General features: G+C 41.7%; 1 protein-coding gene across 1 annotated transcript in view; it reads left to right on the forward strand.

Moving 5' to 3' along the window:
• The first annotated feature begins 7,752 nt into the window (after positions 1 to 7,752).
• Positions 7,753 to 12,868, forward strand: part of LOC129868343 (G protein-coupled receptor kinase 6-like) — a 48,594-nt gene continuing 43,478 nt past the window's right edge. The window contains exon 1 of the mRNA XM_055942242.1: positions 7,753 to 7,867. Coding sequence (XP_055798217.1) covers positions 7,816 to 7,867 — 52 coding nt within the window. The 5' untranslated portion in view covers positions 7,753 to 7,815. The remainder of the gene's footprint in view (positions 7,868 to 12,868) is intronic.

Raw genomic sequence — 12,868 nt, forward strand, 5'->3', positions numbered from 1 at the left:
TAACACTGTAATAACATAAGATTTCATGGGCTAACAATGTAAGAAATAATACATAACAAAACAAAATACTGCAAAATGTCCTAAGGACTAGAAGCGAGGCAGCCCTCTGTCGGCGCCATCCTCTCTTAAGCCATCCTCTCTTAAGATCCCCTAAGCCTGTGTTATTAACCTCAGACCTTATTTTAGGCATTTATCCCAAAACCCTATTCTTTCCCATTCATTTTCCTCATAGGAATGGCTGAGCGAACCAGAGGTAACTAAATTCCAGGTTTTAGGACTACAAGCTGGCGAGCTCTACATCCTAGATAGAGCAATGAGACAGATATTTCATTGTATGTATAAATGTGAAGTATCGGTTTGGCATTTCCACTCACTACCAAATATGGTGATGAGAGGAAGCCCAGTTGCCGGCAGTGGGAGAAGATGGAGCGAAAGGGATTTTGGCCAACATTCTGCAACATTTTTCATTGATTAAACATTTGAATTCAATACAGTTTTCCATTTCCAAAACTATAATCTGTTACGAATCGAGTGGACTAAGTTTTTCAGACTTTACCCTTTGCCAAAGTTTCTAAAAACTGCGTTCTTTAGAAAGATTGCAAGGGCAAATTTAGTTATTGCACAAGCGCACTTCACAGAGTAGGCGTTCCCAAACGGAAATAAGCAAATACATGCTAAAACTCTACAATAGGATCTCGCTAGCTCGTGCTTGGCTTTACCCACCTTGCTTGTGCTGCCCACTGTGATCCATTGGAAACTACTGGCCGTGGTCTATCTTTGTCTATATGGCACACTTCAAATTCAAATACCTCCGGTTTTATGCGCCATTGGGAGTTTTCCAGAGCAATACGTGAATGACGTCAGCACTATCACTATCTATGCTCTAGATTAGTGGTTCCCAACCAAGGGTACTAGGATAGCAAGCAAAAAAGTTTGGGAACCACTGCTCTAGAGGACCCTGTAACCTAGTTGAAGAACGCTCAACTCCATTCTCTAGGCAGAGTTGAGTTTTGATAACTGGTTGCAGGATTTGCTAGCAACAACATTGAGCCACCATCAGTCAATTCTTGTAAAAATGTAAATTATGAAAATTCTTACCTGTTCCTATGTTTAAACTGTACATACTTTGTAATAAAAACTTTTACAGAATACAACCACCAACTTTTTCCCCGTTGCTTGTAGGCTACTACGTAAACTGAGATTCAATTGAGTCTGTGCTATCTGGAATCCTTGGGACGTCCCTCCCTACCCTAACCCCTACCCTTACCTTACCCATGTACAATGTCAACTTCAATGGCGTATGGACTCAATTGAATCTCAGTTTATGTAGGTATACGAGCAATGAGGAAAAAGTTGGTGGTTGTATTCCCTAAAAAATTATAAAAAATTTCTGCAGATAAGTTACAAAATAATTATCTAGGGGCCTCCCGAGTGGTGCAGCTGTCTAAAGCACTGCATCACAGTGCTAGCTGCGTCACTACAGATCCCGGTTCGATGCCAGGCTGTGTCACAGCTGGCCGCGACCGGGAGACCCATGAGGCGGCACACAATTGGCCCAGCGTCGTCCGGGTTAGGGGAGGGTTTGGCTGGCCGGGCTGTCCTTGTCCCATCGCGCTCTAGCGACTCCTGTGGCGGGCTGGGCGCAATGCACACTGACACGGTCGCCCGGTGTATAGCGTTTCCGCCGACATATTGGTGTGGCTGGCTTATGGGCTAAGCGAGCATTGTGTCAAGAAGCAGTGCATCTTGGCGGGGTCGTGTTTTGGAGGACACACGGCTCTCGACCTTCACCTCTCCCGAGTCCGTATGGGAGTTGCAGCGATGGGACAAGACTGTTTGATACAACGAAATTGGGGTGAAAAAGGGGTAAAAAAATTAAACATATAAAACTAACAACTGATAAGTTAATGCCACAATAGAGTGATTATTGGAAGACTCAAACTGCACATGCAACGAGAACCGGAAGAGACGACTGCTAAAGGGAAGAGAGTGGACGATGGTAAGGGAAAACTTCAGTTCAAACTTCTTTGGAAGACTGTTGTGGAGGGAGGGAGACGCTAGGGGCACAATGTGTAGCTACGGCTCAGACTGCAATGGAATGTTGAGTGGAAGCTTATGTAATGTGGAATGACTAGCTAGTTTAGTCCAGGGGACAGAATGAGGTCTGATGTGATCGCAAGCTGTTAAAAATGCTTAAATGTTTTGGTTGATTGGTTCAGCATTGTAATTCGTTGGTATTAATAGATAGCTAGCTAACGAGCTAACTTTAGCAAGTTAGCCGTATGCTAAAAGCAGCTAGTTAAACTAACTTGTTAGCTGGAGTGATTACATTCAATTCAGCTCCATTGTGGCTACAGTATCTATATAAACTCAGCAAAACAAAGAAATGTCCTCTCACTGTCAACTGCGTTTATTTTCAGCAAACTTAACATGTGTAAATATTTGTATGAACATAACAAGATTCAACAACTGAGACATAAACGGAACAAGTTCCACAGACATGTGACTAACAGAAATTGAATAATGTCAAAAGTAACAGTCAGTATCTGGTGTGGCCACCAGCTGCATTAAGTACTGCAGTGCATCTCCTCCTCAAGGACTGCACCAGATTTGCCAGTTCTTGCTGTGAGATGTTACCCCAGTCTTCCACCAAGGCATCTGCAAGTTCCCAGACTTTTCTGGGGGGAATGGCCCTAGCCCTCACCCTCCGATCCAACAGGTCCCAGACGTGCTTAATGGGATTGAGATCCGGGCTCTTCGCTGGCCATGGCAGAACACTGTCATTCCTGTCTTGCAGGAAATCACGCACAGAATGAGCAGTATGGCTGGTGGAATTGTCATGCTAGAGGGTAATGTCTGGATGAGCCTGCAGGAAGGGTACCACATGAGGGAGGAGGATGTATTCCCTGTAACGCACAGCTTTGAGATTGCCTGCAATGACAACAAGCTCAGTCCGATGATGCTGTGACACACCGCCCCCAGACCATGACGGACCCTCCACCTCCAAATCGTTCCCGCTCCAGAGTACAGGCCTTGGTGTAACGCTCATTCCTTCGACGATAAACGCGACCATCACACCTGGTGAGACAAAACCGCGACTCGTTAGTGAAGAGCACTTTTTGCCGGTCCTGACTGGTCCAGCGACGGTGGGTTTGTGCCCATAGGCGACGTTGTCGCCAGTGATGTCTGGTGAGGACCTGCCTTGCAACAGGCCTACAAGCCCTCAGTCCAACCTCTAAATCGATCCCGCATCAGAGTACAGGCCTCGGTGTAATGCTCATTCCTTTGACAATAAATGCGAATCCGACCATCACCCTTGGTGAGATAAAACCACAACTTGCCAGCGATGGTGGGTTTCTGCCCATAGGCGACGTTGTTGCCGGTGATGTCTGGTGAGGACCTGCCTTACAACAGGCCTACAAGCCCTGTCCAGCCTCTCTCAGCCTATTGCAGACAGTCTGAGCACTGATGGAGGGATTGTGCGTTCCTGGTGTAACTTGGGCAGTTGTTGTTGCCATTCTGTACCTGTCCCGCAGGTGTGATGTTCGGATGTACTGATCCTGTGCAGGTGTTATTAGATGTGGTCTGCCACTGCGAGGACAATCAGCTGTCCATCCTGTCTCCCTATAGTGCTGTCTTAGGTGTCTCACAGTACGGACATTGCAATGTATTGCCCTGGCCACATCTGCAGTCCTCATGACTCCTTGCAGCATGCCTAAGGCACGTTCACGCAGATGAGCAGGGACTCTGGGAATCTTTCTTTTAGTGTTTTTCAGAGTCAGTAGAAAGGCCTCTTTAGTGTCCTACGTTTTCATAACTGTGACCTTAATTGCCTACCATCTGTAAGCTGTTAGTGTCTTAACAACCGTTCCACAGGTGCATGTTCATTAATAGTTTATGGTTCATTGAACAAGCATGGGAAACAGTGTTTAAACCCTTTACAATGAAGATCTGTGAAGTTATTTGGATTTTTACGAATAATCTTTGAAAGACAGGGTCCTGAAAAAGGGACGTTTCTTTTTTTGCTAAATATATATATATATTTAGGATCACCACTTTATTTTAATAATGTGAAATGTCAGAATATTAGTAGAGAGAATTATTTATTTCAGCTTTTATTTCTTTCATCACATTCGCATTGGGTCAGAAGTTTACATACACTCAATTAGTATTTGGTAGCATTGCCTTTAAATGGTTTAACCTGGGTCAAACGTTTCAGGTAGCCTTCCACAAGCTTCCCACAATAAGTTGGGTGAATTTTGGCCCATTCCTTCTGACAGAGCTGGTGTAACTGAGTCAGGTTTGTAGGCCTCTTTGCTCGCACACTGTTGATCAGTTTTGCCAGCAAATTTTCTATGGGATTGAGGTCAGGGCTTTGTGATGGCCACTCCAATACCTTGACTTTGTTGTCCTTAAGCCATTTTGACACAACTTTGGAAGTATGATTGGAGTCATTGTCCTTTGGAAGACCCATTAGCGACCAAGCTTTAACTTCCTGACTGATGTCTTGAGATGTTGCTTCAATATATCCACATAATTTTCCTGCCTTATGATACCATCTATTTTGTGAAATGCACCAGTCCCTCCTGCAGCAAAGCACCCCCACAACATGATGTTGCCACCCCCGTGCTTCACGGTTGGGATGGTGTTCTTCGGCTTGCAAGCCTCCCCCTTTTTCCTCCAAACATAACGATGGTCATTCTGGCCAAACAGCTCTATTTTTGTTTCATCAGACCAGAGGACATTTCTCCTCAAAAGTATGATCTTTGTCCCCAATGTGCAGTTGCAAACCGTAGTCTGGCTTTTTTATGGCGGTTTTGGAGCAGTGGCTTCTTCCTTGCTGAGCGGCCTTTCAGGTTATGTCGATATAGGACTCGTTTTACTGTGGATATAGATACTTTTGTACATGTTTCCTCCAGCATCTTCGCAAGGTCCTTTGCTGTTGTTCTGGGAAGGATTTGCACTTTCCGCACCAAAGTATGCTCATCTCTAGGAGACAGAACGCATCTCCTTCCTGAGCGGAATGACGGCTGCGTTGTCCCATGGTGTTTATACTTGCGTACTATTGTTTGTACAGATGAACGTGGTACCTTCAGGTGTTTGGAAATTGCTCCCAAGGATGAACCGGACTTGTGGAGGTCTACAATTTTTTTTATGAGGTCTTGGCTGATTTCTTTTGATTTTCCCATGATGTCAAGCAAAGAGGCACTGTTTGCAGGTAGGCCTTGAAATACATCCACAGGTACACCTCCAATTGACTCAAATGATGTCAATTAGCCTATCAGAAGCTTCTAAAGCCATGACATTTTCTCGAATTTTCCAAGCTGTTTAAAGGCACAGTCAACTTAGTGTATGTAAACTTCTGACCAACTGGAATTGTGATACAGTGAATTATAAGTGAAATAATCTGTCTGTAAACAATTGTTGGAAAAATTACTTGTGTCATGCACAAAGTAGATGTCCTAACCGACTTGCCAAAACTATAGTTTGTTAACAAGAAATGTGTGGAGTGGTTGAAAAACGAGTTTTAATTACTCCAACCTAAGTGTATGTAAACTTCTGACTTCAACTGCATATATTTTGGCCTCTTTATTCTCTTTCTACACTTGGCATCCACCAAATACTGCACTGTGTGTGTGTTTCCGCAGATTCTATAACTCCACAAGAATCTCTTTTTTTAAATGTTATTATTTTTTAAATGTATTACCAACATAGAAAAGTCTGTATACATACAATAAGTACATGGATAGACAATGATAACATATGCTAGGGCGTAGAACAAATTACAGATTACACAAAGACTTTAAAAGAAACATACATATTGATATTTTTAACAGCTTTCTTATTAGAAGAATGTAGAATGGTCTTAATGTACTGCTCAAATTCCTTATTGAAAACACGGAAGTGTGTTTTTTTATTAGTGAATTTACATTTATGAATATGACATTTTTCCATTAGCACAATTAGATTTATGATGTAAAATTGTTTTTCTTTTTCTTTATTATGGTTAAGGAAATCGAGCAGCTCATTCTCCAATAACAAACAAAAGTCATCAAGAATATTAACAATTATAAAACTGTGAATACCTTTCCATAATTGTTTTACATGTAGACAATGCCAAAATAAATGTAAAACTGTTTCTGGATGCTCAACACAAAAAGTACAATCAATGTTAATGTCTTTTTTCTTCAGGTAATGATTTGCATGGTAATAGTTATGGATCATTCTGAAAGAGACCTCTTTGACCTTGTTAACAAGCAAGTATTTGTGTTGTAATAACCAGACTTTTTCCCAACAGATATTAGTGACCAATGTATTCCAGTAACTTGTGACATAAGGAATGGATATAATATCCCTTTGAAATAAAGCACGTATAGATCTGTTGTTCTGAGGGAGCAAGGAGAAACATATTTTCCCTATTGGAGAGTCAACTGGATTAAGCGAGGGTAGGTCAAGAAGGTGAGGTCTGGCTACACCTCTAAACAACATGAGAGTTCCAGATGGAATAGCATTAAAGACTATGGCGAACTCTCTAGGTGTTACATTGATATTGTAACGAGATAAAAATTCCTCATAATTGAGTTACAGTCCTTCTGCATTAAAAAGTTGACTCACGAGCAGGATATGATTATTGAACCAGTTCTTTAAAAATTAAGACTTGTTTCTATACACAATGTCTTTATTGTTCCAAATGAAATACCTATGCGGGGAAAAAATTATGTTTATATATTAACGACCACGCTATGAATACTTGTCTATGAAAAGCAGATAATTTAGCAGGAATCTTATCAATGTTATAGTTACAGAGTAACATAAAATTGAGGCCACCAAAACGGGAGAAGATATAATGAGGGATGAAATTCCAAATTGAAGTTTGATTCTTAAAAAAATATTTAGTCCAATTTATCTTAAACATATTATTCAAAGTAGGAAAATCAAAAAAATTGAGACCACCATATTCATATGAGTTCATAACGACAGATTTCCTAATATAATGTGTACGATTTTTCCAGATGAAGTTGAACACAAGAATCTCCCAAAGAAGTTTGAAATGAAGTTTGCATTTACAATCGACCACTCTCCTTAGCAGTCGTCACTTCCGGTTATCGTTGCTTGAGCAGTTCGAGTCTTCCAATAATCGCTCCACTGCGGCATCGAGTTATCAATTGTTAGTTTAGTATTACATTTTACAATCGGGCTATAGACCCGTCTAATGCCTCATATGAATCGTCACTGCAGTAAAAATAAAAAAGTGGGGAGAGCACGTCAATCTGGTCCACGCTGATTTTTTTCAGTGCGTAAAAAAAATAACCATATTTTTTTTGCAGGCCATCTAATAATTTGGCCAGGTAAAAATGTATTTGAACGCGGATTTCACGATCGGTCATAATGGCAGCCTACATTTTGGTCTTTACATTGGAGATTTTTAAGCATTTTGAACGACGAACCGTTTGGGAACCAAATATACCGGCTCTTTTACGTGAACAGAGCCAAATTAGGTCATCATTTTGAATAACTAATTGAATGTGAATATTAATGGTGATCCATATTTGTGTTAAAGGGGCGTGGTTATGGTGAAGACAAAACTAAAACTATCCTGCGATGTCAGAATACATCAATAGTTGACGTGCGGGTGGGGTTAGAATCGACGCAGCTCAACCTTCGGGGCGGAGAGCGGGAGCGAACGACGGTACGGAGAGTCATCAGGGTTAAAATATTCTGCCTTGGGGGTGGGGGGGGGGGGGGGGGGGGAGGACATACTACTGCCAACCCGGCGACGAGATTGGGCCTGTGGTGCCTGCAACCCAGGAAAACATGGAGCTCGAGAATATCGTGGCCAACACCGTCCTGTTGAAAGCAAGAGAAGGTAAGAGATGTCGGAGCGCAGGAACGGGTGACAAGCTTGACAGCTCCTCTCTCTTCACCGCCAGAACAAGCTCAGAACCTGGGGATTCCCCCAGGAAGCGCAGGCCATAAGAGATAGGAGCTGGACCTCTTTATTATTTGCAAAGCCTCTGAAGCGTTAAGATAACTATATTAACATCCCATATGCTCTCTAAATACATAATATTTACTCGAGCTTAACCTTGGACATTGGTAGGCTACAGAAAAGATGTGACTGTTAATCAAATTGCGTGACATTAGATTTTCCGACTTTCTATTCTACAGCATCCTTCTGTCGTTGTCGAAACAGCATGTTGAACATAATTCCGTATTCAATTTGCAATGGAGAGCTAGCTACACACATACAAAATTAACGCCAGTAGACATTAATTTGTGGACCTTTAGTTGGCAATGACAGCGTATGTCAGTGCGCTCCATGTTAGCGGATTGTAGTGGTGTTGGTAGGGTGTCAACATTAGGCCTATGTCAATTTGTGAAATAACAACATAAAGATGATCACGGAGTATGCAGCGCTATAGACTCTAGCTGGTGTATCTAGCTGTTGCAGATAATGTAACAAGCCGAGATATTTTTTTCTAATTACTGTAGACCGATAATGTATCCATCTGAAACAGAAATGGCATCATGGTATATATCATTTTATCCCCCAGTCACAGATTATCTGATAGTGGTCCTACTATCAGATACATTGGAAGCAATGACAGTATTGAACTAACTACAGTAAAAGTCGCCTATCATGTGGGACATAAGTAAGACATTTGATCTATCTATTTGTTATACCTCTTTCATACTAAATCAATTGGTGCTAACACAATGAACAAAGGTCTTGTTTTAAAACTCAGGAATGTTTTTCCTCCAAACTGTTTACAGACTCATTCCATTCACAGGGTGGTTGACCCCAGTCTGATGAACCTCACTCTGGCCATATCAGTCACATGGCATATTATGGATATATACAGTAAAAGAGAATTAGTATAGAACAACTTTTATTTTTCCCAGAGGGAACATCGGTATCATCATCAAATAACATTATACTGATCTGTAAATATGTATATTTCCCATCAACCAATCAGATGTTTATTTGTGAAATGCGTTGTAATGGAAAACTAACCAAAACAATTGTACTGTATGTCAGAGGTAGCCTACAGCAAAACACAGTGTTCAAAATGGTATTGTCATCTCTGCTAGGATCAATACTGTACTCTCTATCTAGTCTCAGTGTAGTGTCTCTGTTTGATAGAGGAAAAGTATTGAATCTGCCATAGGCATTACACAGACTTCTGTTTTCGCGTCGCCTCTCTCTGGTCACATTGTTTGCCATTGAAATCCACATTAAGCACCTCTAATTTGTTTCCACTCTTGTTGTTGGTGGTGGTAATAACACTGTAATTCTGTTATTATCAAATAGTAATAATGCATTAATACTTTCTCTCACAAACAACAGTTCAAGATGGAAAACGGTGGCGGAGTGAAAGAATAAGAGGCTGTCTCTTTCTCTGGTTTGCGCTATTATTTCCTTATGGTTTGTCTATCTTTGCATTTGCACTAATGCAGGATGTAATCTCATTCTTTCAACACCAGTGAGTATATCTCCATCGAACAATACTAAGTTAGTGATAACACTGTCATTTGCAGTGATGTACAGTATATAAACCCTGGATTGCTGATGCTATATATTTGTCATTTGAGAGGCTTTTAAGCCACGGGTCGGTCATATTGGTACTCCCCAGTAGAAGCAGTCCTCCATAGGAATGAATGGAATTCGATGTTTCAAATACAAAATTACATGTATTTAATTATTTTCTTGTTGTATTAGGAACAGTAACATTAGTAAAATTATACTTTCAGGAATATGTTTTTATATCTTTTTTTATTTGTATGTTTAGCTCACATAATATAATTTAAAAGTATGCATTAAAGGTGTTTGTAATAGAATGCATGTGGCAAAAACAAATCTAGACATTAATAAATTATGTTCTATAGCTTCCAAAGTATTTTTTACAATAGTGTGGGATTGTCAAGATTGAGGCACAGTGGCTTCAACACAAGTTAGTCTTCTAGTACAAGTTCTATGTACAAGTATGACAAATTTGTCATACTTGTACATCTCTTTGCCAGGCATAAACAATGTTCTCAGCGTCTCATTTGCATCTTGTCCGCTTCCCATTGTGATAAAACATTGTTAGCCAGACATACTGTCAATATGTTCACTTCCAACCACTATTTGAACAGCAAATGTTACTGGGCATGGCATCCAGTTCATGCACATGCCACTTATAGAATTGGTTTCACCACCCAACCAAGATGGGCAACTTTACAGTGTAGGTAGCAGGCCTAGGCCTATTCTGCTTGCTAATTTGTTTGTTAACGTACTGTAACTATACTGAACAAAAATATCAATGCAACATGTAAGGTGTTGGTCCAATGTTGCTAGAGGTCGACCGATTAATCAGAATGGCCGATTAATTAGGGCCGATTTCAAGTTTCCATAACAATCGGAAATCAGTATAGTTTCTGTTCTAGATCAATAGATATGCATATTATTATTACTATTGGATAGAAAACACTGATGTTTCTAAAACTGTTTGAATTATATCTGTGAGTAAAACAGAACTCAGTTGGCAGGCAAACTTCCAAACAGGAAGTGAAAATTCTGAAATGGGTCTCTGTGAAGGGCTGCTCCTATTCAATTGCCTTGTATTTATGGATATGTATGCACTTCATACGCCTTCCACTAGATGTCAACAGGCAGTAGAACGTTGAATGAGGTGTCTAGCCTGATGTGGGACCGAATGAGAGCTTGGAGTGACAGGTCAGCCATATTGGCAGTATTTTGCTGCGCACCTGGGAGCACCATATCGTTTTCTGCAATGCGTTAGGTAGACACGAAGAAATGCTCCGTCTGGGACGTTATTGGATACATATGAGAAAAACATCCTAAAGATGGATTTTCAACTGAGTTTGACCAGTTTATTCAACTTTTATTATGACTTTTGGAATTTTTCGTTCCATGCGTCAAACTTTCATGGACACGTGAGCGCCACTATGCTAGCCAAAGTTGCTAATTTGACAGAAGAAATGGACATTCTAAAACAAAACAACGATTTATTGTGGAACAAGGACTCCTGGCACTGCATTCTGATGAAAGTTCAAAGGTAAGAGAATATTTATGATGTTGAATATGTTGACTCCAACATGGCGGAGAATGGCTGAGCGCTGTCTCAGATTATTGTATGCTGTGCTTTTTACTAAAGTTATTTTTTTAAATCTAACACAGCGGTTGCATTAAGAACCAGTGTATCTTTAATTATATGTCCAACATGTATTTTTCAGCAAAGTTTATGATGAGTTTCTGTTAGATTACGTGACTCTCCAAAATTTCTCCGGACAATTTGGAGCATTTTTGCGCCATGTTCACAATGTAAAACGAGGATTTGTAGCTATAAATACAATGTATTGTATAACATGATGTTATAAGACTGTCATCTGATGAAGTTGTTCAAAGGTTAGTGATTAATTTTATCTCTATTTGTGGGTTTTGTGAAAGCTATCTTTGCGGTGAAAAAATGGCGTTGTGTTTTGGGCTATTGTGGTGAGCTAACATAAATATATGTTGTGTTTTCGCTGTAAAACATTTTAAGAATCGGACATGTTGTGTCACGATCATTATGAGACAAATGAGTGGACCAAGGCGCAGCGTGGAAAAGAGACATCGTCTTTTAATGAAGAAAAAACAAACACTTACTAAACGAACAAAAAACAAACGTGAAGCTAAAACGAACTAAGTGCACACATGCAACATAGAACATAGACAATTACCCACAAACACCTAAAGCCTATGGCTGCCTTAAATATGGCTCCCAATCAGAGACAACAATAAACAGCTGTCTGATTGAGAACCAAACCAGGCAACCATAGACTTTCCTAAACACCTCAAGGCTAGTGCGGGGAGCAGCAACAGGACGCACAGGACTCTGGAGACGCACAGGAGGCTTGGTGCGTGGTGCCGGAACTGGTGGTACCGGGCTGGAGACACGCACCATAGGGCGAGTGCGTGGAGGAGGAACCGGGCTCTGGAGACACACTGGAAGCCTGGTGCGTGGTGTTGGCACTGGTGGTACTGGGCTGGGGCGGGAAGTTGGCGCCGGATATACCGGACCATGCAGGCGTACTGGCTCCCTTGAGCACTGAGCCTGCCCAACCTTACCTGGTTGTATGCTCCCCGTCGCCCGACGAATGCGGGGAGGTTAAATAACCCGCACTGGGCTGTGTAGGCGAACCGGGGACACCATGCGTAAGGCTGGTGCCATGTATGCCGGCCCGAGGAGACGCACTGGAGACCAGACGCGTTGAGCTGGCTTCATGGCACCTGGCTCAATACTCAATCTGGCCCTGCTAGTGCGGGGAGGTGGAATAACCCGCACCGGGCTATGCACACGTACAGGAGACACCATGCGCTCTACCGCATAACACGGTGTCTGCCCGTACTCTCGCACTCCATGGTAAGCATAGGGAGTTGGCGCAGGTCTCCTACCTGACTTCGCCACACTCCCTTGTAGCCTCCCCCAAGACATTTTTGGGTTTTACTCACGGGCTTCCAGCCTTGCTTCCGTGCTGCCTCCTCATATCGCCTCCTCTTGGCTTTAGCTGCCTCCAGCTCTTCACGAGGGAGGCGATATTCTCCTGGTTGTGCCCAAGGTCCCTTACCATCCAGTATCTCCTCCCAAGTCCAAGAATCCTGTATGCGCTGCTCCTGTTGCTGCTTATCACGCTGCTTGGTCCTGGGTTGGTGGGAAATTCTGTCACGATTATTATGAGACGAATGAGTGGACCAAGGCGCAGCGTGGAAAAAAGACATCTTCTTTTAATGAAGAAAAAACAAACAGTTACTAAATGAACAAAAAACAAACGTGAAGCTAAAACGAACTAAGTGCACACATGCAACATAGAACATAGACAATTA

The sequence above is a fragment of the Salvelinus fontinalis genome, chromosome 13 (genome assembly GCF_029448725.1).
Source record: "Salvelinus fontinalis isolate EN_2023a chromosome 13, ASM2944872v1, whole genome shotgun sequence".
NCBI lineage: Eukaryota > Metazoa > Chordata > Actinopteri > Salmoniformes > Salmonidae > Salvelinus > Salvelinus fontinalis.